Here is a 27832-nt window from a genome sequence, read left to right as displayed (position 1 = left end):
CGAGGCGCGGTGCGGCCGCGGGGGTGTGGGAGGCGATGCGGGAGGCGGGCGGCGGCTGCGGGGAGATGGCGGAGCGCGAGCGGCAGGAGCGGCTGCGGGAGGCGGCGGCGCTTGGGGACGCGGAGGAAGTGCGGCGGCTCGTGGAGCTGGGGGTCGGCCTCAACTCCCAGAACGAAGTCAACGGATGGTAAGGGCGCCCCCCCGAACGCAGGGTCTCTCGGAGAGCGCGGCCCGGGCGGTCCCGTGCGGAAGCTGCCGTCGATTCGCTCCGCACTTGAAAGGCGACGCGGGGTGAATTGAGGAAGAAAAAGGTCGATGCGCCTCCGAATACTCCGCTGTGGAGCAGTCCCTATTCCAGAGAGAATAACCGGGGTCACAAACACGCGTCCCCACTCCTCCTCCTGCCCTGTTTGCCCGTTCTCCACGTCATTGTGGACTTATTCTGTAGTGTTCGTTTTCATTTTTTTTTTTTTCCCCCCAGCCTGAGACAGCGTGATCTGTCAGAACACAAACCTCGGCTTTACTTGCTTTTGCCTAAGCAGCAATATTTATTACTAATTCAAGTTAGAAAATTACTTTCTCTTTCAAGCAGGGAACTTACTCCAGCGGTGTATACAAACACTTGGGATTTGGCATCTCGTTCAGATCCACTTGAGGACCCTAAAGCGAAGGCTGTTGTGTAATAGACTCTTGTACAAGTAACACTGTAGGCATAAACACGCACATAATTTTATTTGAAGGAGGATTTTACAGGAAATGCTCAGGCATTTTCAGAGACTGTTTTCTGCAGATTCAATTCAGCCTGCATTTACTGTGCTGTTTTGTGCTTGAAATTACAAACTTAGTAAAAAAAGGTGGAACAACTTTTTACACGCACAGATGGTTATAAGACAAGGGAGAACAGTTTTAAATTAAAAGAGGAGAGACTTAGATTAAATGTAAGGAAAAAATTCTTCCTTGTGAGGGTGGTGAGACCCTGGCACAGGTTGCCCAGGGAAGCTGTTCCTGCTCCTTCCCTGGAAATGTTCAAGGCTGGGTTGGACAGGGCTTGGAGCAACTTGGGATAGTGGAAGATGTCCCTGCCCCTGGCAGGGGTGGAATGAGATGAACTTTTAAGGTCTCTTACAACTCTGTGACTAGAAACCATTCTAGAATTCTGTGAAATTCTAATTAAAAATATGAAAAATAAAATTAGGAAAAGAGCAAGACTTTTAAAGATGAAAGTTCAATCAGGAGTTTTGAGAAGTGTGGAACACTTAACAACTTGAGCTTTAAATTGTGATTAAAATTAAAGCTTGTAAAAATTTAGCTGATTCACAGGATGCTGAATTATCTTAGAAAAAAAAGCAAGCTGTCATCAGAATGAGTTTGTATCTAAAACTGGAATCGATGAAATCAGTTTTGTAATAAAATGAATTTTTTTCAAAAATAATGATCTGGTAATTTTTAACCATGGCAATAAATGGATCTTCATTGTTGTTTAAGTTTGTACAATTAAAATTTTTGCAGTGAGCTTCTTAGTCTGTATGAAGCTTAGAAGTGCTGAGTACTTACATTTTGGTACATATCAGGTCCATGGGTAGATGGTTCCTCTCTGCACAGGCCATGTGGAATGGCCAGGATGATCCCAAAAAGAGGCTGTACTGTTGAGCCTTACATATCTTCTCTAAACTAGCAAATTTTGTGCTCAATGCAAATACTGGCCTCTCTGCCTGACTTTGCAGTCTCTTTCCTACCAAACCGAAACACCCAAAGTGGAAAAAGCTTTTTGGAGCTGGACTTCCAACTGAAAGTTTTTCTCTTCTAAATTTATTTTTCTCTGCTTTATTTTATGTAATTCTTAAAAAATAAATAAACAAACTCGGAGAAGGGTTGAGCATGTTCATTTTTCTGAAGAATTTCCTTGAGCTGGAGCTAGAGAATTAATTAAAAAAAAAAAAAAAAAAACAAACCAAAAAAAAAAAAAAAAAAAAAAAAAAAAAAAAAAGCTAGAGAAAAGTTAAACACCACTAGAACCTGGGATAGGAAAGAATGGTACAACTCTATAGCAAGTGTGTGAGTCTATAAGTCCTTAATACACACACTAAATAAGATCTGAGCACTAAGCAGCTTTTAGGATTTTTTTTTAACATGTTTCTCTAGTCAGCAAGTGCAAGTAATAATTTGAAAATACAGAAAATGGTCCTGTGCATCACTTAAGAATTGCAGAAAATTAGTTGTCTGCAGATCTAAGCTGAGTAATTACTGATGCAGGAAATGGGAACTTGGCAAAGAACTATTCTTAGAAACTATGCTTACAATATTTTAAATGAATTAAAGAGTACATAGAGCATCTTAGGCAGATGCCAGTAATAGATCATATATACACACACACAAAGTATTCTAAGTACAGCTGATTCTTTAAAAGATTATCATACACAAACCTTACTTCATACTTATTTTTCTGGTAGCCTAAAGGCTGTAGCCTAAGAAATGATAAACTGAAAAGATCCTGAACTTTAAAAATACTTCTGCAGTAAAGAGTATTGGAACAAAGAGAAAATCAGCACGTCCCATTGCAGACTCCCAGTCCAGGGTGAATTTCCAAGGAAGTTGGCAACTCAAACCTGTTTTACATGTGCACAGAATGTTCTCATAGGCAGCAAGAATGAGCAGAAATGATTCTGCCGTAACTCAGGATTTGACACAACGTTCATGTTTTCCGTGTGCAGGACCTGCTTGCACTGGGCCTGCAAGCGGAACCACGCGGCGGTTGTGGCTTATCTGCTGCATGCTGGGGCTGACAAGGACATCCTGACGAAGAAAGGGGAGAGGCCAGCCCAGTTAACATCCAAGAGAGAGATCAGGAAGATGTTGGGAGGTAACCTATAGTGACACTGCCATATGTTCATCAAATATTAGTAAAAGGGTATTTCAAAGCATGTGTGCACCATTTATTGTTCTGTATGCAAAGATAGTGTGTTTGGATTTTAATATTAGGACTTGCTTTCTAGAGTGTTTACATGGTAAGAAAACAAAGTTTAAGTAAAGGGGATCACTAATAAATTCCGTATCCAAGCTAGCCAAACTTTTTTCTAAACACTGGAAATTTAGGAAAACTGTATTTTGAGGAATGTTATGTGCCAGGTAGATGCAGTTTCCAGTTTTCAGAAGGACAGCAGGAGAGAAATCTCTCAAAATTGTAGGAAATTCCTGTATGAGCAACAGCTAATTTTCCTTATGTTATGTGCTGGATAAATCAAAAATTAGCCCCGATAAACGGCTCAATAAAGGACATTGGTTAAGCATCTCTATCGTGTTTTGTAACAGAACAGGTTTTGCTGCTGGAGGTGATAATTAATTTGAAACAACCTCTTGTCTCTCCTTTATACTCCCGTGTCTGGTTTTGTTTTCATTGTTGTCTCTCTCAGCTGTTGAATGGGTAATGGTGCAGCTGTCCCACTACTGCATGTTCTCTTCCCTTTATCCTCTGCCTTAATATCAAACAACATACAACCCTTTGTTTTTTTGTTGCGGATACATTATGAAGATGACAGCATTATTCCACCAGAGACCATGTTACAATGTGCTGCTACAGATTAAAACAAGCCAAAACAGAACTATTGCAGTGTTTAGAAGGAATTAGCACCCCCAGAATTATTAGAATCAGACTCAGCTTTTATGAGCAACACCTCAGCATTCTGTTTATTGTAGTGAGTCATTGAAAACCGATATAATCACGGACAAAGAGCCTCTAAGTAATTAAAGATAGAAAGTCGTGTGTGTATTCACCAGCGGGTGGCATGGGAATCATCTCTGAAAGTCGTGGCTGCCCCGAACAAGGCTCTTTGCTCTCTATTTATTTTCCAAGATCTTACATACAATACATATGCATAGCCCCAGCACCTCCTATCCACGCTCTGTATTAAAATGAGGCTATCAGTCCTTCACGTGTGTGCAATTCTTCTCTTGAATTGGGTCAGTGGGCTCAAAGGATGAAGTCAGGAGAGTCTTCATCAGGTCTCTGTGACCCTCTGGCACAATCCAAGGTCCCCTGCTTTGTGATTGATTGATATGAAGTCCAGGTGCTGGCCATTGTTCTCACTGGTTTCAATCTGTTCTTATGACAGTTCACTCACTCCACTTTTTCTATAAAGAAGCTCATAACAGTTAGCTCTAGCTTAGGCATCTAATAATCATTAACCTACCGTTTACTAATCTAACTTACATCTTGATCAATATAAATTGCCCTTAGCTAAAATCATAACTCTTTAAAATCATGTTTCATTTCCCCAATCCTTCTTCAAAGTTAGTAAATTCTTTTACTAATATATAAATTCTTTTTCATCTAGCAAAGCTGTTTGGTAGGGGTCCTTTAAGACCGTACCATATGCTCTTAATATTAAAAGCAGTTAAAGCTGCTAGTCACTTCAGCATTCTCCAATTCCAAACAAGTATTATAACCAACAAAATCAAACTTACACTAACTAAAATAAACAAAACAATAATCAAATAAACCAAGGTATTGAGCAAACCAGTTGCAGCTGGTGACCACCCAGAAAGCACATCCCACCAATTATGGGATGGGCCTTCTTCTAACCTTTAAATACTCTCAGTATAGTCTCTGTGTCATGATGTATTGTAATCAAAGTTCTCTTTCCTTTATCTTTAATTTCCCCAATAATTTATTTTAATTCATGGTGTTTCAATAATTGTGCAACTAAAGTTAAATTCATCTCTGTAGGCACAGGTGATATTTCTTGAACAGTAGTCAAGTTCGCCTTTATATGTTGGTACAATAGGAAAAAAATCACATCTGATAGGAAAAAAATCACATCCTTCAATTTTGACAAAGCTACAAATGCACAAGTTAAATTAATTTTCCTACACAGTTGCATTTGTAACTTTTAGCATCTGAATCAGAGACTTACAGGAGATAAAATCATAAGCTTTTCCTTGGCACTTATATTTACCAGTCACATTATAATGCAGTGGTGCTGCATTAGCTGTGGCTATAGCGATGATCCTAAATGTCACAACTTTCCAGGCTATACTTGATTATCCATTACAATTACAAGTTTTCCTATTTTTCAAAGAGTTGTTGTACTATACTTATCATTTATTTTCCCGAGAAAGTTTTAATTTTAGTTCATTATCACCCAGAATAACTTTCCAGAGTTTCTCAGGAGCTTTCTTCACTCAGGAGTGATGGATCCAGGTGCTTTGTTCCATGATCTTGATTGCAGTAAAGGTAATGAGGAGCACTTGGAATGGTCCCTCCCATTGTTCCAAAGTCTTTTTCTGCAAAAGACTTAATGTGTATGTAACCCCAGGCTGTACATCATGTACTGGTTCATCTAGTTCTCTGGTTCGAGCCCCAGCCACATGTTTCTTTATTTCTCTAAGTTTATTTAGGGCCATCATGTATCTGTATAAGGTTTCTTCCTCTACTTGAGTGGGTGTTGTTCCTTCTTAAATTCCATATCGCCTTCCACACAATATTTCAAAGGGGTTTAGTTTTTCTTTTATTCTTGGCTTAGTCCAAATTCATAATAATGCTAATGGAAAAGCCAGAGGCCAAGGTAACTTTGCTTCTTGTCCCAATCTTATAATTTGCTGCTTAATCAAATGATTCATTTTCTCTATTTGGCCACTTGACTGAGGATGATATGGAATCTATGCCTGAATGGTGGCTAATTTGCTGCATAATTTTTAAAATAAAATGTGCCCTCCTATCTGAAAACATTGTGGCTGGGACTCCAAAGCATGGTATTATTTCTTCTATCGGTGCTTTAGTTACCACTTGCACTTTGGCAGTTCTGGTAGGGAAAGCTAGCCACCCTGAAAAGGCATCTGTTAACACGAATAGGTATTGGTACCCTTCTTTCCTGGGTAGTTCTGAAAAATCAATTTGCTATTGCTGCCTGGGTACATATCTTTTCCCAATTTGCCCAAGCTTTGTTTTAGGAATATTTTTGGGATTAGTTTGGAGGCAAAGGCTACATTGGCAAGACACCTGAATTACTATATGTTACAAATTTCTAGCTATGATTCTATCTTTCAAATAATTGTACAGAGATCTGTTCCTCAATTGGAATGTTTTCTCATGTTCCTCTTTCACTAATGATCTTAGCACGTAAAAGGAAATCATAAGCCTTCCTTTCCCTTCATCTGTAATAGCCCACCCCTCTTGATTATTACTTCAGTTTTCTTTTCTCAGTTCTTTTACTGTCAGGGGTTTTGGGGTCTGGCATATTGCTTCCTTGCAATCCCGTCCCAAGGTTCTTTGTCCAGTACTAACCTTGTAGCCCAAATAAATAACTGTGCTTCACCATCTGGGCTTTCTTCTGGGATACGTGATACCCCTGTAGGCACCAAAAGTTTAGGAGGCTTAGCATCCACTCTAGACATACCTCTTGAGTTTTGGTAGCTATCAGGTCATCAACATACTGTGACAGCTATCCTTCTCCTGATGGAGCTTCCCAGGATTCCAGATCTTTTGCTAGTTGTTCTCCAAACAAGGTGGGCAATTTTTTGAACTCCTGCAGAAGCACTGTCATGTGAGCTGGGTTATTTATTCAAATGCAAAACTTTTCTGGCTGGCTTCATGGAGAGGAAGGCAAAAGAAAGCATCTTTTAAATCTAAAACAATAAACCATGTTAGTTCAGGTGTTAAACAAGTTAACAAAGTGTAGGGATTGGCACCCACTGGATATAAATCCTGTTATCCTATGAACACCTTTTAAGTTTTATACTATTCAATATGATCCATCAGGCTTTTTAACAGATAAAAAATTTCAATCACTGGGCGAATCCCTTAACTTTACTTTTTTTTTTTCCAGGGTGTATTGCTTAATTCTAACGAGTTGGGGTTGGGGGTGTGGTGGGTTTTTTTGGGGGGGGGGGGGGGGGGGGTTGTGTTTTTTTTCTTTAAACTTAACTTGCACTGGAGGTGCCTTCTTTGCTCTCCTGGTGTGTTAAAAGCTCAAACCCCAGGAAATACCTGATCCATTCTTTTCCTGTAAATCTCACCTTCACTTTTAACTTTAGCCTCATCAGTTATCTACATCAAGCTTAACAATTCCACATATTGTTGGTCCTTAACCTCCAAAGTAATCTCTCCATTTTAAAATATTATTTTTGTCTCTAATATTTCCAATAGATCCCCACCCAAAAGTGCTGATGGAGCATTGGGCATATATAGAAGCCTGTGAATTCCCCATTGTTTCCCAAGTTTATATTTCAATGGCCTACAAAAATAGGTTTTTTCAGATTGGCCAGTTCCCCTTTTACCATAACATAATCATCCATTATTGGTATTAAAGCTTACTTTAACACTGAATTTGTTTCCCCTGTGTTTATCAAAAACTTCATTTCTTTTTCTTTGTTCCCTAGTTTCATGATACCCAGAGGGTCTCCTAGGGATCCTCCGGTCCACCTCAGTTTTCCTTAACATGAGCAACCACTGCCTTCCCTTTTTGATGTCCTCTTCTTTGGTTCATTTCTGAGTCCGGGACGCTGTAGGACCCTTTGGAGAGGGCTCCTCTTCCCCACTATCACTGCTGGGAGAGATTTAGGAGTAAGTGGAATAGCTGGAGTAGGGGATAAAATGGAAGGTGAAGATGAACTTGATATAGAAATCACAGTTGATTCAGCTGTGCTTAGAGCTGGAGTTGAAGTAAAAATGGCTTTGGTTAAAGCTGGAGTTGAAATAGAAATTGCTTTACTAAATGTGTTAAAGTCTTTGGCTCTAAATCAGCTCGATCAAGAAGCTGTTGTTTACACTGGGCACATTCTCTGTACCAGTTAGCAGAAGGACAGTAGTAACGTCATGCACAAATTTTATACTGCAAAAGCACCCAGGCACAGTGACGACCTCTAGGTGCACCAAAAGCTGCAGGAAAATTCCCAAAAATACAAGCTATTCCATTCACTCCTTCTTGACTTTCTAAATTCTCCACAGCCTGTTGTTCCCAATCCAGAGCCACTAGTCTCTCAGCAGACATCTGATATAAACCTTCTAAATATATTCTCTCATTTTCTCTGTCTATCCACCAGTTTACTAAATTCACAAACTCCTACAAGTCAAGCACAAACCACTTAGGTAAAGAAAGTCCTTTTATTCATCTGGCCAGATCGAGTTCTCAGACCAAAATTACCCTTATTTTAATTCCAACAATCTACAAACACAATCTCCATACCTAAAATCACAACTAAGCTCTTGTCAAGGGCTTCTGTTACTCCTTGCCAAACTGGTCCTGTCCTTTGCTGTCCTCAATCTACTTCAAAAACATTCATGCCACAGCTCTCAGAGGCTAATCAACTCTTTCACTCAGCATATGCTGCACTTAAAACTTTTAACACAAGATGGATGTTGCCTCAGAAATACAGTTACAGTGAATATCATCCCAGTAACCAGAACACACACATCACAGTCACAGCAGGGAGGGGGCTTTAAGGGTTTTCATAAACCCCACTCGCTTCGTTTTTCCTGGCTGTTTCAGTCTCCTGAAAACGGAACTGCAGGTCCAAACTCCTCAATCACTTCATGCTAACAGCACATCTCGGCAAACTCACAATCGTTCTCACAGTCAGGACACATTCACACAGCATAACAACCACAAATCAGGATTTGCCCCTACAATTGCTAGCCCCAGATTCTAGCAAACTGACCCCTCTATGGCATAACAAATGGCAAAATCCCTTTCTGCCAGCAACAACAATCCGAGCCCTCCATGGCCCGGTACAACAGCTTAACAGCTTTCTCTGCTGGCGACCAAGTACAACTGCCCAGATACCAATCAAGCTTGCAAGCACACTACAGAGGCACAAGTTGTGTGTAGGACGTCTCCCACGACTTACCAACAGCCTTTCCTGACCACGCATATGCCTTATAGGTCACTGTTCAAACTGTTTCAATTTTTTTCTTAACATACCTTTTTGTCTGGAGTTTTAGTAGTCAGGAGTTCTTGTCTGCTGCTGGATGAACAGGTTGGGCAGTGGAGACCACTTTTCCAGGAATATCCCAGGGGCGCCCTGAGGGGTTCCTCCACCCGAGCAGAACCTTCTCCTGCCTGGCTTGCCAATTGAATCATTGAAAACTGATATAATCACGGACAAAGAGCCTCTAACTAATTAAAGTTAGAAAGTGGTGTGTTTATTCACCGGCGGGTGGCACGGGAGTAATCTCCAAAAGGCGTGGTTGCCCCCGAACAAGGCTCTTTGCTCTCTATTTATTTTCCAAGATCTTACATACAATACATATGCATAGCCCCAGCACCTCCCATCCCCGCTCTGTATTAAAATGAGGCTATCAGTCCTTCACGTGTGAGCAGTTCTTCTCTTGAATTGGGTCAGTGGGCTCAAAGGATGAAGTCAGGAGAGTCTTCCTGAGATCTCTGTGACCCTCTGGCACGATCCAAGGTCCCCTGCTTTGTGATTGATTGATATGAAGTCCAGGTGCTGGCCATTGTTCTCACTGGTTTCAATCTGTTCTTATGATGGTTCACTTAATCCAATTTTTCTATAAACAAGCTCATAATATAACAGTTAGCTCTAGCTTAGGCATCTAATAATCATTAACCTACCGTTTACTAATCTAACTTACATCTTGATCAATATAAACTGCTTCTAACCCTTAGCTAAAATTTTAACTCTTTAAAATCATGTTTCAGTAGGAAAAAAAGACATGGAGCTTTCTGATGCATCTTCTAGCCTGTGATGCTTTTAGCACTACATTCCCTTTGTGTAAAGAATAGGAAAAAAATTTAAACCCCAAATCAGTCTTGGATAATGTTGTAATTTTTTTTGTTTGTTTTGTCTTTTTTTTTTAAAGAAGAGGATGAACTCACAGACTTAAAGCAAGATTCAGATCTGCCAATCATCCCCAATTACCTGGCTAACCCACCTTTCCCATATGTTTACAACACCTCAAGTACCAGCATCCCAGATCCTACTCTGAATGGGAATCTCTCACACTTGGAACCACAAGACACCAACTCTTCATCTGTACCTGACTCGCACACCTACAAACCAGCACAAGTACTGTTACAGCAGGGGAATGTTGCTCCTGAGGCACCTCCCAATGGGGAAGTCCCACCCCTGCCTCGAGGGTCTGCTGGACCGTCACACCCAAATCCTGTCCTCCAGAGAGCTCCTGCTTACCAGGGTTCAGTGCCTTGGGGCAGAAGCCCCTCACCAGCAGGATCCAACCAGTCCCTACCCCAGCAAGGGAAGAGCTCCTGCATGGGGCCTATGCCAGCCTTTCAGCCCATTTTCTTCACAGGAGCTTTTCCACTCAACGTGCAAGGTAACACCAAAAATCTCTTCTAGCTTTGTGTTGCTTTTCTGTCACCTTGGGTAGTGCAGACTCATAGTGTGTTTCCAGAGATTTTCAGATAACCATGCTTAGGCATTCAGGCTCACATGGCTCAGTCTGTACTGAGCTGTTCTAGGATCTGCCTGTTCTGCAGAGAAGGAAACTTGGAATTCCAGTTACCATTCAGAATTTTGTTCTTCAAGTAACAGACATTCTGATACCATGGGGTAGCAATGAGAAGTGAACTGAGAGGAAGAAATACCAATAAAAGCAATCTTGGATTGCTCAGGAAATTGATAACCAGTAGAAGCTGCTGTTAAATCAGCTTAAATCAATTAAAGAGTATTCATGCAGTGGTTCAGACATGCAGACATATATTGCATTAGATTTGTGTGCTGGCTTGAAAGCAAAACCAGCAAGAAACTTCAAGTCAGAATAAACAATTTAATAGGAGGAAAAAAGGTAAAATAAAATAAATGCAATAGTACAAAATATCACTGACAAAGTCAGAATACAACCTGATACCCTGTGGTAGCAGTCCAGATGAAGTGGTCTTGTTGAAGCAGTGATCCCATAGAAAGGTCAGGTAACTCTTGTCCTCTGGGAATCCAGTGGATACAGCTGCCTGTGCTGTCCCAAATCCCAGATTATATCCAGGTGGGAATGCTTGGCTCCTCCCCCTGGGCAGAGCATCTCACAATGGGCTGATATCATTTTATCAGTCTTGTAATGGGTCCTTGATTGCCCATTAAACAGAGAGAGCTCCTGGAGGGAGTTATCTAGGAGTCATGCAGCAGGCCATTGATGGGCCCTTAACAGAAGATAGTCCGGAGGGAGGGGGCAAGGGAAACACTGCCCAACCTAGTTTCAACATCTCATGTAGATGATGATAGAATACATACTTTGGGCACATCTCACATAGTAATCTAGGACAATTTGCTATGATTTTTTCATATAATTTGATTAAAATCAATCTCATTAAAACTGTGGTCATACAGTTCCAGGTTTTGCTTTCTGAGGATTTATATATTCTTACCAGTGACACAGAGGAGGTTAATAGAACATAGAAATACCTGGAAGTTGTTATAGAGACATTGTTTCCAGTTCCTTTATACCTCTGCCTGTTAATGTGACTTTTTATTTCTAATAGAATTGGTGCTTAAAGTGAGAATACAAACCCCTAATCTTAGAGAAAATGACTTCATTGAAATTGAACTGAACAGACAAGAACTGACCTACAAGGAGCTGCTCCAAGTGAGTTGCCGTGAGCTGGGTGTGAACCCTGAGCACGTTCAGAAGATCAGAAAATTACCAAATACAATGTTAAGAAAGGTAAGAGCTCTACCTTTTGAAGTGCAGCAACTTATAGAAGAGATTTTTAGATTACTTTTACTGTTATAAAGGAATAATTTGTTGGTCACCTGCATAGGCCCATGTTGGGGAAAAAAAAAACCAAAAATGAAAAATCTGCTCAACTTGCAACACTCAGAATTTCTTTGGGATTTCTTAAGTAAAAAGGTTCTTAAATTTATTGATCACCTGCTTTCATAATCATTTGGTGCTGGACCCAGTTAATACCTGATTTTATAACTCCATTGTAAAATACAACACAACATCACTGTGAGCTGCCAACAGCATTTAAAAGACCTGCAGAGTTCAACCAAGCTTTGTGAGTTCAGCAAGACTTGGCTGCAGTCCTTGCATAGAGGTGTTTTTCAGGGTTACTCTGAGTGCAGGACTCTGAATGTAACTGTCCTTCCTTCAGTGACATCCTGCAGCCAACAGAGAAGGAACCTGATGACCTGTTTTACCAACTCACCACTGACTTTTCTTTCACTCTCAAATCCTTGTAGAGCATTGTTGGCGTCACTCATGGGGAAAATCTGATTAGGAACAGATTAACAGACTTCACTCTGCTGCATCTTCACTGACTATAGGATGTCTTACTCTGTGTTAGTCAAGAAGTAGAGAAAAAAAAGGACATAAGCAATTCTGTCACTTCCCAAATTAGTTGTTGAAAGAACTTTTTATTTTCATCCCTAACCACTTCAGGCTCTCTGGTAGGACTTCAGGACCCCTAGTGTTCCTGCAGTGACACAAACCTGACACTCTGTACTGCTGTTGGCAGCAGAGCACTGCTGCAGGGGCTCAGAGCTGGTCTTGCTGGGTAGCTCTGAAGGAAGCCAGATACATGCATGACCTCCTTGGGTAGATCAGCTTCAATTCATCATCAATTCATCGGCTCCAAGAATTAGCAAGGGGAAAAAAAAAAAAAAAGATTGGGGTGGCATACAGTAGATCTTGACAAGTGTAATCCCACTAATCACTTGCACTCACCGTCAGTGTTGCATTCCTTCTAAAAATAGACTTAAGGGAATAGCTGAGTAAGACCCCAGAGTAAATTGAAGATGCAACAGGATATCTGCTTTCCAGTTCACTGTAAAGAACTGTCATAGTTATGAATAAATACATACCTTGTGTTAGTATGAGCTTATGATTTTAACTTACCTCTGCAAAATTTACAGACACTATCGCCTAACTCCTTATGTATTTGTTTAAAGGACAAGGATGTTGCAAGGCTACAGGATTTCCAAGAACTGGAGCTTGTTCTAACAGTAAGCGACAAAAACTTACTTTTCAGAGTCCCAACACTTTCTGAACAGAGTGGGTATAACAAGAAGGCATCAGAATTTACATACTAATTAAGGAGTAAAACAAAAGATTTTTATCTTTCATTTTACAATTATGTTTGAAAAACAGTATCTCTAAGGGCTAATGATGTGAAAAACTCTATTTTGTTAACCGTGAAATAAACTGAAGTGGTTATGCACATTTACAGCTTCTAGTTAATCTAAGAACAGTGAGTCTGGTGTAAAAGTAATTCAATGCACAGGAAGTACTGGTAGAACAATCTGTTAATGCAACACTTCCTTACAAAAGGATAATGAAATACTGCAGAGTTAGCAGCTCTCAGGGAAAGGCTTACCTTAAGCTGTTCTAATAATTTGTTTGCTATAAAATAGCAGAGGTAATCAAGCTAAAGAACTTGCCATGAAGCCCATTTAATATTTGTACTGAGTCCATTACCATCAGTGTTCTCTTTTTAAATCATGTTTATTAAGTCCTGTCTTACTTAGATGGAAAAAAAGAAGGGTTTACATCGGTGAAAGCACAAAACTATGTCAAGTTTAAATTCTATCAAGTGACTTATTACCTGTGATTTCTTAATCCCTGTTTACACCGTTCCCTATTTCTCAGGTTGAAAATAAAAGTGACAGTAATTATCCAAATAATAAATACGCTCTCAACCAAAATCCCGTTTAGTGTTGTCTGTCTATATGTACATGAGTAATTGACATGTAATGACATGTGCAATTTAATATATTACTTTTGTTACTGTGCTGATATTTCTTCAATGCTGCTTTATTTTCCCCTTTTAAAAGCACAAAAAGTGTAATTTTATTTTCCTTTGACCTCTACATTCATGAGAAAAAATTCATCTTCAACCTATAAAGTTACCTGTGTAGAAACAAAGTACCCAGGGTTTTCTGGGCTGATAGCCAATTTTGATATCCCTACGCAAAGTATTTTCTTTTTCTCACTGTGACTTGTGTTTACCCATGTAGTTTACTGAAAAGAAAATCACAATAACTTAAAATTCAGAATTTGACTACTTTTGCTGTGAAAGTCTCGAATAAAGAAATTAAAAAATATTTAAGAGCTGGATTTTTTCTGATTCTTTTAGGATTTTAGTATTTAGTCACTTGAATTTGAGGAAGAGTTCTACTCTGGTAGGCCACGTGAAAAGCAGGTGCTGTGGATTAGATGAATAAACTAAAGTATGATATGTAACAGGCAAACAGAATGTACCAAGCTAGTCTGAATTTTCCTGTTTCTTCACCTCCCCCCTCTTTCCCCCCAGTTTCTTTGGAAACTGCAGCTGCCAAAGGAATTTATTTTTTGTCTTGTCTCAGAGTTCAGAGCCTGAGCAGCCTGTGCAGTGTCCATGCAGCTGCTGGGGCAGTCCTGGGCTGAGTCCCTGTGCCTGGAATTGGGGACCAAGCACAGCCTCCACCTGTCCTGGAGACTGCCGCTGGTAAGGGACAGCAGCTGCCTATGTCACCGCCAATCCAGGGGGAACTGTCTCCAAAGCGCCCTGGGCTTTCTGCTCTCAGCTCGTGAAAGCGCTTGGAGCACAGGGACTAAGCACACCAGAGGGAGCTCCCAACCTACCATCAGGAACCAGGCTGGGGCTCAGCTGCCAGCACAGATCCCTGCTAACACTGAATTCTCCTTGTGTCCAGTCATCACACTGAAGCTCAGTTTCCCCAGGTGAATATAGGAGGTTTTGTCACAGCGAAAAAGCCTCTTCTACAAAATGCCAGAGGTCAAGCATAGTCCCGGTCATTGGCAGTATCTGTTTTTATACCAGATTGCTGGTGGAATATTAAGTTCTCTGTGATGGAATAAAATTGTCATTCCCTGTGATCGGGACACGCAAAGCAATCACACGGAGACGAGAGATTTCGCAGGGGAGAGTTGTTCCTCCGAGAGAGCCCAAGGCTGAGCCAAGGCCGAGAGCCCCTCTGCCTGTTTTTTTCTTACTTTTTATACATTTATGGGACTGGTTGTGGATTGGCTTTTGGAGTTATCACCTCCCAGCTGAATGCCAGACCAACTGTCAGTTACAATTGTTTTCAGGTTAGAAATTGCAAACAAAGGACAGAGAATGAAAAACAAAGGATTTGTTTATGTTACATGTGTGAGAAAAGGTAGAAACTGCTCCTAATATTGTACAGTAGCTAAAAAGTCTGACTCCATCTTATGAACAATCAAAAGGCTTTTAAAAACTCAGAAAAACCAGGGTGACAATTCCCCATGTCATCCTGGCTGCTGCTTTCTCCTCAGCAGAGGATGGTTCAGGCATTGGCTGAATCCAGGAGGATTCAGGGTTAACCAGTAAGAGCCCCTAGAGAAAAGCTCTGCAGCTGGGACAGTAACATTGCACAGATGCTGGGTGCATTCCCAGGAATATTTTTATACCTTGTGCAGTTTATACCAGGAAGATAATATTAACACTCCCCAAATCCCATCAGTGTATAACCAATACATTCTGTGTGTGATAAATAATTCATTACATTGTGCTCTGCTACATGAAATGTTAATGTCTAATAAATGTCTAATAAATGCTTGGCTGCAAATTTGGGGTTCTATTTAAGAATTAAGAATTAATTTGTAAGAATTAATAAATTTTTATTTTCATCTTCTCAAAATTTTTCTGCGCTTTCTTTCTGGTAAAACATAGGAACTTTTTCTTGCTAGGTGTTTTTTTGGAGTGTTTAGTGTAATACACAAACTAAAACAAAAGAGGTTCTAGCAGATTCTAGCAGCAAATGCTGTTTGAACAGAGGCCTCCTTTCATCTGAGGAGGCCTGGTTATCAATAATAAAATAGATAATTATTTCTGCAAAAAACCCCACCCATTATTTCAGATGACTAAGTGTTGAACAAGATAAACTAAATACACACTTGTCTCAGCATGTATGTTCAGCTTAAGTGGGGATTTACTCTTAGTGACTTCCTACCCAAAGGCATATGTAGAAATTGCTTTTCTGCTGTGGACTCCAGGACGGTGTGGCTGACTGTAGATGAGAGATCTCTGAAGCTGGGTTTTAGAAGATAAGGTTTATTGTAAAGGATATGAGGCCTTGCTCTGAGCTGCCAGGCACAGCTCGTGGCAAGGCCTAGGAAAGTGGGGGAAGGGAGAGGTAGGGAGAGGAAATTCCAAGAGAGGAAAGTCCTCAGGAAAGGGTGCAAGCAAAGAGACCGTCCAGCCCCCTCGGGACCCCTTATCAGGGGGCTTCAAGGTGGGCTGGAACAGGGCTTGGGCCAATGGGGTTACAGATACCTGATACTTCAGGGGAGGGGTACAGGTGTGGGATGAACCATACATTGGGGGGTGTGACAGAACATTCCATTTGACCTGGGTCTGGCTGCAGGTGACCTTCAGCTGGTCACATAACTTTTCCCAGACATCCAGTAGCTAGGACATCTCAAACATCAAAACTTACTTTAAATTCTATCTCACTTACAGGTTTCACATTCTCCGAATCAAAGCAATCATATTTATAGGGCTTTCTGGCTTCATCCTCCCTGTCCTGGTTTGGGACAAATTTGGGAGAAAACCCCTGTATAGGATCCCTCCAAGGAAGCAAACCCATGTGGCCCCTCCCTCCAACCGGTCCGGAAAAAAAACCCAAAACCCTCTTTGGAGAAAAGTGGAAAAAACTATTTTACTAAACAAACGAAGTGCATACAAGTATAAAGAATGAATAGTATGAAACAATAAAACCTCTCCTTCTGAAGTGAGATGGCAAATTGAGAAAGTCCTTGCCGTGGGTGTAGCTCGGCTCTCTCTCAGCGTCTCCTCAGTCCCAGTCCCTCCGGCGCTGCTGGAAAATGCCAAGGTCCAGGCCCCGGTGGGCCGCAGGTGCAGCCCCCAGTGCTCCCCTGGGTTTTCAGTCCAGAGCAGGTTTAAACAGTTCCAAGAAAAAGAAAAAAAACAGTCCAGGGAACTTCTCTGCCCTAGCTAGCTGAAACTAACTAAAAGCAAAAAAAAAGATCTCTGTCCTGCAGTCTCTCCAAGCCTCCGCCGAACACGCTGTCCGCAGAAGAATGTGGAGGAGTCGGGCAGTTTTCTCAAAACAAACTCCGCGCTTCTCCTTGCTCTTAGAACCAGTCTTAAAGGCACAGGACTCAATGTACAGCACAAACAGAACAGACGATTGGGGATACAGGCATCATAAAGTTACCCTAGGACATTCCACCCCTTGTATCCCCATATCGTCAATTTACTAAAACTAATATATATTCCAGCTCTACACACACATACATCTATATAAAAACAATATGCAATATACAGCTACATACAGTGGCAGTACCATTCAGCACACAGCGATAATTACACACGGTTCTCACCCAACAATCAAATCTCCCTGGGGTACACATCGTGTGGTTCCATCTTTCTGCATTACCCACCATGTGCAGCCTGGTCCCTGAGCAAAGACAATCCCACGGATGGGATCCTCTGTACTTGAAGCAGAATTGATCCAAACTGTCTTCCCTAACAAACCTCTTACATGTACTACTGGGACTTTCTCTCCATCTACTGTATGTAGGGACTCAGATTGGGCAGGGCCTGCTCTGTTGGTGGAACCTCGGGTGTTAACTAACCAGGTGGCCTTTGCTAGATGCTGCTCCCAGTTTTTGAATGATCCCCCACCCAGTGCTTTCAGGGTGGTTTTTAGCAGTCCATTATATCTTTCTATTTTCCCTGAAGCTGGTGCATGATAGGGGATATGGTACACCCACTCAATGCCATGTTCCCTAGCCCAGTTGTTGATGAGGCTGTTCTTGAAATGAGTTCCATTGTCTGACTCAATTCTCTCGGGGGTACCATGCCTCCAAAGAACTTGTTCTTCAAGGCCTAGAATGGTGTTACGGGCCGTAGCGTGGGGCACAGGGTAGGTCTCCAGCCATCCTGTGGTGGCCTCTACCATTGTGAGCACGTAGCGCTTGCCTTGGCGGGTTTGGGGAAGGGTGATGTAGTCAATCTGCCAGGCCTCCCCATACTTATACTTGGACCATCGCCCGCCATACCATAGCGGCTTCACCCGCTTGGCCTGCTTGATGGCAGCACACGTCTCACAGTCATGGATAACCTGAGAAATACTGTCCATGGTTAGATCCACCCCTCGGTCTCGAGCCCCACGTTGGACGCCAGTGAGAAATATGTCCTGGTTTGGGACAAATTTGCGAGAAAACCCCTGTATAGGATCCCTCCAAGGAAGCAAACCCACGTGGCCCCTCCCTCCAACCGGTCCGGAAAAAAAACCCAAAACCCTCTTTGGAGAAAAGTGGAAAAAACTATTTTACTAAACAAATGAAGTGCATACAAGTATAAAGAATGAATAGTATGAAACAATAAAACCTCTCCTTCTGAAGTGAGATGGCAAATTGAGAAAGTCCTTGCCGTGGGTGTAGCTCGGCTCTCTCTCTCAGCGTCTCCTCAGTCCCAGTCCCTCCGGCGCTGCTGGAAAATGCCGAGGTCCAGGCCCCGGTGGGCCGCAGGTGCAGCCCCCAGTGCTCCCCTGGGTTTTCAGTCCAGAGCAGGTTTAAGCAGTTCCAAGAAAAAGAAAAAAACAGTCCAGGGAACTTCTCTGCCCTAGCTAGCTGAAACTAACTAAAAGCAAAAAAAAAGATCTCTGTCCTGCAGTCTCTCCAAGCCTCCGCCGAACACGCTGTCCGCAGAAGAATGTGGAGGAGTCGGGCAGTTTTCTCAAAACAAACTCCACGCTTCTCCTTGCTCTTAGAACCAGTCTTAAAGGCACAGGACTCAATGTACAGCACAAACAGAACAGACGATTGGGGATACAGGCATCATAAAGTTACCCTAGGACACTCCCCAACAGGCATACAGCAAAATTCTGATACTTCTGGTCCAATCGTGTCCCTGCGGGGTCTACTGAATTGGAAAAAAACCTATGTAGTTAATGTTTTATATGAAGCCATTTGTAGGTTTAGCTTTAAATACATGTGCTTCTTAGGCTGAAAAGGAATTTTATAATGCTGAAGTTGCCCTGGACAGGGATCCCAAAGGTCCCAGAACTCGTTTGTCCTGGGGGAAATATTGAAGGGAACAGGTTGGAACCACTCAGAGATTACACAGCATTTCACTGTTACTCAGCTGAGTCACAGTTTAACTGGGCCTGTCTTTTCACTTTGATACCTATGAATCCTTATGCAGAAAACACACAAATCAGGTGTATTTTGTACCATTAATATAATTTATTAATTACAAACCTGAATGCAGTACATAATTGCGCTGTGGTACATATTTTTTTTGGCATATTATTTCTCATTCTTTGGGAAAAAAGCAAGTAATAAAATACTTTATGTATATAGAAAATATTTAAAAATTAAAAATGCACTTCCTGGTCCTTATAATTGTAAAATACTTCCTTCACATATCACAAGTTGAGTCTACTACAAAAACTGTTTTGTAAATTACAGTACATTCACAAGTCACTTTTGTGGCAAGTAAGTAATATTAAAAAGACACTAAACCAAAACCCAAGGGATCTTCTCTTCATGCAAGTCCAGCATCTCTGGCCATACTGTGGAAAATACCCTTTGCTGCTATAAGGTTTGCAGGTGTGTCAAATTCAGCTACGGTCCCGTTGTCTAGAACAAGAACCCTGTTCAAAACAAAAAATGGTGTGGGGGGAAGGATGTGTCAGAAAATTCCTCAAAAGGAATGTGGTACCTGTTTGTGTCACAAAGCAAACTTCTCCAATCTTTGCCTTGCTTTTGTTTTCCTCAAATATTTTCACATGTTAGAACACAACCGATGATAAACACTCTCCCTGAGCTGCTGCTTGATTACAAAAGTTACAGGGCAGTCACTTTCTTAGGGGCAAGAAGAGGGGGAAAAAAGCATTTGGAATTGAAACGATAGTTCCAGAAAGCCAAGGAGATAAAAGCTCATGCTGGTTTAACAAGGCTCCATAAGCTTACAGACACTGCCAGGAGTGACCCTGGGCCACTGCACAGCTCTGGTTTCTGAATATAGAACCTTGTTTTCTATACAGAGGCAAAGTTAGGGCTGGAAATTCTGGGATTATGTACCACACGATTGCTTACACACTGCTGGACAAGAGAACCAGTGTTGTCTAGAGACAAACCAGACCCCTCCAAGTGCTGCTTCACATCCCCAGCAAACCCATGAGCCTGCCATGCACTACTCAGAGACTTTACCTGGTGTAATCCATGATTGTGTTCAGCCTGTGCGCAATGGTCAATACTGTGCAGTCCACAAACTGTGTCCGAATGGTCATCTGGATGAGGTCATCTGTCTCCAGGTCGATGGCGGCTGTGGCTTCATCCAGGATCAGGATCCTGGTTTTGCGCAAGAGAGCTCTGGCCAGGCACACAAGCTGCCTCTGGCCAACGCTGCAAACACAGACAGCTTTTCACTGCTCCCAGCTCCCCACTGCTCACAGCCACTCATGCTCAGCAGGCCACTCATTGGGTTACCCAAAAACCCTGAAATATTTTGCAAACTGCCTGGTTTTTCAGCCCCATAGCTCACACGTGCAGGCTGCAGCATGCTAACACTAATGGTGATACAATCACTTACTGCCTGGCAGAGCTACCAAATGCGCCTTTTATCACTGTGACAAAAGCCAGGGTAGCTAATGAAAACATTTCTGCCCAGGCTTTCAGAAACACTCACAGTTCTGGTAACACTGAGCATATGTAAACTCAGGACAAAAAAAAAATAAATAAAAAGGATAAGAAAATGTTATGAGGTTGCAATTCCTTTCTACCATAAAAAATAAAATATATACATATATCTGAGCAACCCAGACTTCCTCCCTTGCCACAAACATAGCCCAGATTCAGTCTCTGAGTGTCTACAGGATAAGGAAGGAGCCAAACATTGATCACACACCATCTAGTGACACCACGGCCTCAGAAGCCAATGAAGCATATCAAAACATGTCATTTTATAATCCCCAGTCATGTCTTCATGGGCCTTCCAAACAGTAATGGAAAATAAATATTGCTTAAGTATCAGGCAGAGAACTGTTACTCAATACAGCAGTAATGTTATTGTGGCATTTCCCTTCCTACCAAAATGTGTTTAAAGGACTGCCTGTCCCTAATAACCTGTCATCCTAAAACTTCTTTCTGACAAGACAGGATTTGTGTTTGGGAGACAAATCAGATCATTTGTGGCAGAGGCAGAAGAGAAGGCAAATGTTTGAACATCGGTGGCTTTCTTGGAACAGAAATAGGTGGTTGAATCATTTCAGATATGATAGACCAGTGTCAGCCTGAGCTCAGGTGTCACCCACTGTCACAGCTGAATGGCAGCTCAGTTTCTGTTCTAGTCCAAGTATTCCTTACCTAAGATTCTCTCCACCCTCTGAGCACTCATAGTCCAGCATGGATGGCTGACTGCTGACGAATCTTTTCAAATGAGACAGTTCAAGTGCTTTCCATATTTCTTCATCTGTATACTTATTAAATGGATCCAGGTTCATCCTCAGTGTTCCAGAAAAGAGAACAGGATCCTGGATATAAAACCAGTTTTCATTAGACAAGTGCTTTAGCTGTTTTAAGTATAGATACTATGGGCTGCTGCTTCGAGGTGTCCATTGCATTGCAAGTAGGCCACCTCCCAATCCCATCCTCTCTGAAAATACATTACATTATACAAACTCAACTTTCAGCTCTAAAGATGGTTTATCCTAAACCCTGTTTTATCACCCAGCTTATAATAAGGTGGCAGGATGGGACCAGTTAAAGTATAAATAGCTTGTTTTTCTGAAACAATTTCCTGAGTGTAACAAAACATTTTCCTCTTTGGATAAACCATTATCTACGGTTTGTTAAGCTGCTAGAAAATGTTCCTTCATTGCAACACACAGAAACAGTACCTGAGGAATAATTGTTAGCCTTGATCGAAGGTCATGGAGACCAATTTCTGAAATTTTCACACCATCAATTTTAATTTCCCCTTTTACAGCTTCCAGGATCCTAAAGAGGCAGAGTGTCATGGAGGACTTCCCTGCTCCGGTTCTGCCAACAATTCCAATCTACAACAAATTGCAAGTTTAACAACAAAGCACATAGTTAAGAAAACAACACCCAACAAAAAACTCACAAAGAACCCTCCGAGATTCCTCTAAGAGGTTTGACTGAAAATCTGAATCTAATAAAGAATGTCCCATCCTTCCCTAGAAACCCTGGGTACACTGTAATGTACTTATTGCCATTCCTGTAATTGGAATGATATTCCATATAAATAATACATGTCATAAATATAATGAATAACACAGGCCTAGAGCCATCCTACTGGAATACCCATGGTAGGTCCAGGCACTCAAGGACAAGAAATGAAGGCTCTCTAAGGGCAATTCCTACTTCATGGTAAGCATGTGTATCTCCATGCCAGAAGGATGCTGTCATCCTGTCTGCTTAGAATAAAGGCAATTCTATTTTTTAGCAACAGACTGTTCAGGAAAGGACTTTCCCATGCTAATTATTCTGCCTCCAGCAGGCAAACCTCAGAACTTTCCATCAAAGCATGAAGAAATTAATCTCCCGGAACGAAGACAATTTCCTGATTAACGAAACAAGGAATGTAATTTCCTTCCATGCCAAAAATTTCACAGGGGCAGTCAAAGAGCAGAAGAAGCTGGAATTCCTTCTCCCATCTACACTGCTTCAGAAAAGCATTCTTGTCACTGAATTTTTGTCACTTGCACTGGTGCTTCCAACATGGCGTATGGAGCCTGTTGCCAAATTAACTGGAAAGTTCAGAAAGTCCCATGCAATTCACTCTACTGCTTTCCATCCAGGAGGATGCTGGCACACGGACAGCACAGACGTCACTGCTGGCTCCTGCATAGGCTCCTGCATTGACATCTGTTCCACTAGACCCTCTCCTCTACTCCACAGTTGTCACTGGAGGCTCAGAGCAAAGTTCTAGCAGACATTCAGCTAGTAACTTACCTTTTCCCCACCGTGCACTTGGAGATTTATACCCTTCAGCACCAGATCCAGGCCCTTCCTGTACCGCACTGAATAATTCACAAACTCCAGCTCTCCCTTGGATGGCCAGTTTTCTGGGGGACTCTTGCCCTCAATGATCCAGGGAGCCTGAGAAAAACAGAAGTCAGAAATGCCTCACACAGGCTTGAGAAAAAAATAATTCAAACTCAGATAAAAGCATTTTATCTGATAGATGAAACCTCCATGATCAAATAATTTTATAATAAAGGGGAAAAAAACTTTGACCACAGAGGGATGAATCCTCAATGGATATGAGTATTTTCCCATGAACTTTAAAAGAACACTGACAGTTTTCTGCCAGCTCAAGTTCTGATTTATAACATATATGATACATCATACATCTCGTCTAGCCAACTTTTTCCTTCCAGGTAAAATATTTGATCTCCAGAACCATTTACTGCAGCTCTCCTCCATTTCCTAATTCTTAGTATGTACACAGAACTAACAAACTAGTATGTCCAGAGACCAGCTTTCCTGGCACAGCTCCATCAGCCACCTTCAAAAGTCTTTGGCAGCAAAGGCAGGCAGTTGGATGATTTCCTGGATCAGCAGTACAGTGTTCCTAGAAATGTTCTCTCATGGGAGGTGAGGCTGATTAAATAGAAGTACTATTGAAAATATATGTAAGGCCTGATAAATATTCTGCAACTCTGCTCATGAGCAGGACCATGGCACCAGCCACGCAGGTGAGACTGTGCATCAAACACTTCAAACAGAAAGGGACCAATATTCTGATGTGAAACCCATCTCCTGTGCTATAGCCACTCACAGCAGCAGAAAATGAGATGCTAAGCACAGGCCGCATGACAGCAGTAACAATTTGGAGCCGCGATAGCAAAAATCACAGTTCAGAGCACGACATTTGTTCAGGTTAAATGATAACTCTCAGAGTAGGAAGCATCTCTCAAGAGCCTCAAGAAAGACCATGTAAATGTGTGCATTAAAATATTCAGCTTGTTGCTGAGTCGTGGTAGCTAACCTCTGTTTCAGTTTCTGAATACTCTTTTATTCTTTCCACGGCTACAATATTGGTTTCAAGTTCAGAAGTCATTCGGACCATCCAATTCAGAGACAAGGTCACCTTGGGGAGAAAAGGAACAAAGTATCACCCACAGAGGAACACCACATTTAATAAAAAACACACAACCAAAACAAAACTTCAAAACAAACCAACCCCCTCAAACAAAACCAAAACAACCTCCTTAAAAACACCCCCCCAACCAAACAAAAACCCAACAAGAACAAAACCACCCCCTCCCCCCCCAAAAAAGCTACAGAAAAAACTAACCCCCAAAAACCCCAACAACAGCAGACACTGTTATTAAGACATGGATTCACATTAATATCACAAATGAGATACACTTTAAGTTGCCTTAAAGTTAATGCAGTTATCGGGACAAGAAATATACAGAATATCAAGTGCTTACTTGAAGAAGCATATGATGATGCTTCTTGATGATTAAACACTTGGCCCTCTCAAAAAAAGTTGGATGGGAGTCATTCCCCAAATCATGTGTTTCACTGGAAAACTGCTAACAGCAACTTTGCACACTGATGGTATCTAAAATGCTTCTGGCAAGAGTGAGGCCATTAAATCTGCTAAATTCTCCACAGCCTGGGTCAGTACAGTTTGCCTTGTCTAATTATAAATCCTACTGATCTGCTTGTAATTACCTAGACACACCAGTGTGCTGCAGAGTAGGATTGATGCACAACACGTTAAGCCCATACTGCTCAAATGGTCTGTTCTTGATGCTGTGACACTTCCTGGGTCTCCCATGTGCCACCCCTGAGGGTACTGGGGTGCAGCACAGCCTTGAAGCTCCTGAAGTGCCCTGAGATCCTCCTTCATGTAAGCTTGCTGATGATTTCAGCACTCGCTGTGAATCTCTGTTTTCCAAACATCCCATTACTCCTTTTAATTATTTCCTTATTAACTCCAGCTTTAGCAAGCACTTAGATTATTGCTAATATATCCACATCATCTACAAAAATGTAAACCCTCCCAATAAAACTGTAACACATACCTGCAATGCATAGGACACTGACAGTCCCACCAGGCCAGCATTCAGGCTGTTCCTACCAATCACAGCAAAAACGGCAGCAAAAAGGACAATGCAGTTCCCCACAAACTCAACTCGTATGCCCAGCCACCTGGGAAAAATGCAGGTGTAAGCAGAGTGGGAAAAAGTTGCCTGGGACCAATTTTGCAAACAGGGTTATCTAAGTGGAAATGAGAAATTATGTTTTACCTGTTTGACACTATGCCAGGATAATAACTTTTCTGATTTTCATCTACCTTCAGATCACTGATGTCCACAAAGGCCTTCACTCTCCTGTAGGCTCTGATGACACTGGCTCCTGACAGAGTCTCTGAGAAGTGGGAGTAGATGGGGGATCTGCTCACAGACTCCAGGCGCTTCAGCTGGCGGGAGGTTGCAACGTAGAATCGCTGCCATTTTTCATATGAAATTGAAAGGTTCATGAAATACTTTCACTTTTTAAATTAACAGTGAAGAATTTCTTAGGTTAAGGATTTAAAGGAGACTTATTAATGCACTCCAACCCTCTGAAATACTGTCTATAATTAAGAAGAGTATCAAGAACGTTACCTTTACATCATTCCATAAGAGTATTGGTAACTGCAATTTCTATAGACTGAAAGCTGAATTTATCTATGTCCCTTTAAATTTAGTTAATGTAATCTAGCAGAATGAATCTATTTGTAGGAGCCTCATTTTCCAAGAAAACAAATTGTGCATCTGCACCTCCATTACCAGGTCTCTATTTACAGTCTGTAAAATAAGCTTGATTATTGCTCAGAAATCAATAAAATTGATGCTTTCTATTTTCAACATTTTAATTCCTCACTACCTTGAAAACTTATCAGTATGTCAAATGTATCCACATTTTAATATATTGACATGCACTGCTGTGCTGCCTCTAGCAGTAGGCTTTTTTTTATGAATAAGTTTATAAAAAAGTTTTTGCCTGTCCATCTATTTCATGGCCACATCTTGCAGGAAGTTTCTTTTTCTGATAAGTAATTTTTTGTTTATATAAACACACAGCTACTTCAGGTATTTCCATTTTTCCCCCAAATCAATGCTGTTTTTCCTAAAAAGAAAAGGAATGGAATTATTGCAATAGTTATCACACATTTTTCCAGTTACCTGAACAAAGAAGTAGAGAATTGCCAATGGGACTATAACCACAGCAAAGAGTGGGGTGCTTGCTATGATGACAATCATGGTGGACAAGGAAGTGAAGAATGTCCCCAGGAACATGAAGACAGTGGGTGGGATGACCTCATCAATGACGTAGATGTCCTTGGAGAAGCGGTTGATGATTCGCCCGGTCGGGGTGGTATCGTAGAAGGATTGTGGGGTGCGGAATTTGTTTTCCAGCAGCGCAGCATGGAGAGTCCGGGCAGCATTGATGCCCCCCATGGCCAGGGTGAAGGAGGAGATCAGCACTATGAGCCCTGGCAGGTGAGGAGCAGGTGTTATCCTGTGATATCCACAATTCACAATTCCCTGACCCCTGTTGTGCTCCAAGCTTGTTTTACTTCACTTTATTCCCTGCCCACCCTCACTTCCTACGCACATCAGCATTGCATCCACTGCTGCCTAAGGCACAGCAACATCCACAGCATTCACCATCCTGTCCACGGAAAACAGACACACAATCATCTTCTTGCTGTTTTCCACAAGCCTTCATGAAGTCCCTAATGCTACAACTTCACTCCAACCCTTCATCCCCTTCTGCACTGAAGTTTTCACATTTCCTTTCCAATTTTCCTCTCTCAAGCTTCCACATCACCTGTTCAACGCCCCCCTCCAGGGCTTCACAACAGAATTAAAAGTGTTGGGCTGAGCTCAGACTGTGTAGCTCTCTCTAGGTTACATAAGTCCCTTGCTTAGGATAGAAGTTGGGGGGCAATTTTCATAGAATCACAGTATCACAAAATAGTTTGCGTTGGAAGGGGCCTTTAAGATCACCCAATTCAAACCCCATCGCCACTATCCCACGTTGCTCAGTGGTCCATCCAACTTGGCCTTGGACACTTCCAGAAATGGGGCAGCCACAGCTTCTCTGGGCACCCCTGTTCCAGGGCCTCATCTCCAGCAGAGTAAATTTTTTTTCATAATATGTAATCTAAACCTACCATCCTTTTGGACCACTAGCAACCAGTGCCACAGCTTTCTGACCGAATACCTCATTCCTGAACATTGGGGCATGATGATTTTACTTGGCCTCACCTTGCAAGAGGCCCAGGCCAGCGTAGACCCCGATTCTCATGGCTGTGTTCTGCTGAGTCCCATTTACTACAGGCTCGTTGGTCCAGTCACTGAGCCACACGTTGGCCCCGATGGCAGCAGCATTTTGACAGCAATACAGGAAACAGATCACCAGAGAAATAACAGGGCTGACAGCCTTCATGTACTGCCAGAACACTGTTAGCTTTACCTGCAAAATCACACACTAAAGCTGGTTTGCACAACCCATACAAGAAGGAGTTTAGAGAGAATTACAAGATAGAAAAATTCTTTGTGAGAGGAGCTGCTGACAATAACACACTCTGACACCAGCCTAACTCAAAACTGCCCAAACTCCTAAACACCACATAGAAAGGTTCCTCTACCTGAGCTGCCTGTCAGGGTGACAGCTTTCAAAACAAGCCAGAAACCTCTCTGACATACTCTTCTCCTCTATGTTGAAGATCTGTATTTCATTACTTTTGTGGGGTTTTAGTTTTTAAGACTATGCCAGAGGGGGGAGGAAAAAACAGGAAAGAAAAAAGCCAGATCAAATAGCAACAAAAGATGGGTAATAAGAATAGGAACCAAGATTTTCAGGCAGAAGCAACTTGTCAGGAGTTGCTACTGAATA

At 41.8% G+C, this 27832-nt stretch overlaps 2 protein-coding genes across 7 annotated transcripts in view; one reads left to right on the top strand and one right to left on the bottom strand.

Moving 5' to 3' along the window:
* Positions 1 to 29: 29 nt before the first annotated feature.
* ANKRD40 (ankyrin repeat domain 40) lies at positions 30 to 15498 on the top strand. Of its 3 annotated transcripts, none has more exons than XM_040081954.2 (6): positions 66 to 187; positions 2712 to 2860; positions 9818 to 10288; positions 11448 to 11629; positions 12859 to 12912; positions 14272 to 15498. In XM_040081954.2, the coding sequence occupies exons 1-6, from the start codon at positions 66 to 68 to the stop codon at positions 14395 to 14397; spliced, it is 1104 nt and encodes a 367-aa protein (XP_039937888.1). In that variant the 3' UTR covers positions 14398 to 15498. The 3 variants fall into 3 exon arrangements, with proteins under 3 accessions (XP_039937889.1, XP_039937888.1, XP_039937887.1); XM_040081953.2 differs by having other exon boundaries at positions 9815 to 10288; XM_040081955.2 differs by lacking the exon at positions 14272 to 15498 and having other exon boundaries at positions 30 to 187; positions 9815 to 10288; positions 12859 to 13127.
* Positions 15499 to 18362: 2864 nt separating this feature from the next.
* The window catches only part of ABCC3 (ATP binding cassette subfamily C member 3), a 53723-nt gene continuing 44253 nt past the window's right edge, over positions 18363 to 27832 (bottom strand). For all 4 annotated transcript variants that reach the window (XM_040081769.2, XM_040081772.2, XM_040081773.2 and 1 more), the window contains 10 exons: positions 27202 to 27409; positions 26113 to 26423; positions 25192 to 25391; positions 24967 to 25093; positions 23919 to 24020; positions 22880 to 23026; positions 21802 to 21960; positions 21269 to 21435; positions 20114 to 20308; positions 18363 to 19554 (listed from right to left, as the gene is read on the bottom strand). In XM_040081769.2, coding sequence (XP_039937703.1) covers positions 19446 to 19554; positions 20114 to 20308; positions 21269 to 21435; positions 21802 to 21960; positions 22880 to 23026; positions 23919 to 24020; positions 24967 to 25093; positions 25192 to 25391; positions 26113 to 26423; positions 27202 to 27409 — 1725 coding nt within the window. In that variant the 3' untranslated portion in view covers positions 18363 to 19445. The remainder of the gene's footprint in view (positions 19555 to 20113; positions 20309 to 21268; positions 21436 to 21801; positions 21961 to 22879; positions 23027 to 23918; positions 24021 to 24966; positions 25094 to 25191; positions 25392 to 26112; positions 26424 to 27201; positions 27410 to 27832) is intronic.

Source organism: Hirundo rustica, chromosome 18 (genome assembly GCF_015227805.2).
Source record: "Hirundo rustica isolate bHirRus1 chromosome 18, bHirRus1.pri.v3, whole genome shotgun sequence".
Classification (NCBI taxonomy): domain Eukaryota; kingdom Metazoa; phylum Chordata; class Aves; order Passeriformes; family Hirundinidae; genus Hirundo; species Hirundo rustica.
The sequence above is the reverse complement of the archived record's forward strand: the minus strand, read 5'-3'. Positions and strand labels throughout refer to the sequence as shown.

Bases quoted from the DNA above. Each gene is read 5' to 3' on its own strand.
- ANKRD40 (XM_040081953.2), top strand. From the start codon at position 66: ATGGCGGAGCGCGAGCGGCAGGAGCGGCTGCGGGAGGCGGCGGCGCTT. The intron at 11,630-12,858 runs GTAAGAGCTCTA...ATTTGTTTAAAG, and splicing joins CAAATACAATGTTAAGAAAG to GACAAGGATGTTGCAAGGCT. The intron at 12,913-14,271 runs GTAAGCGACAAA...GTCTTGTCTCAG, and splicing joins AACTGGAGCTTGTTCTAACA to AGTTCAGAGCCTGAGCAGCC.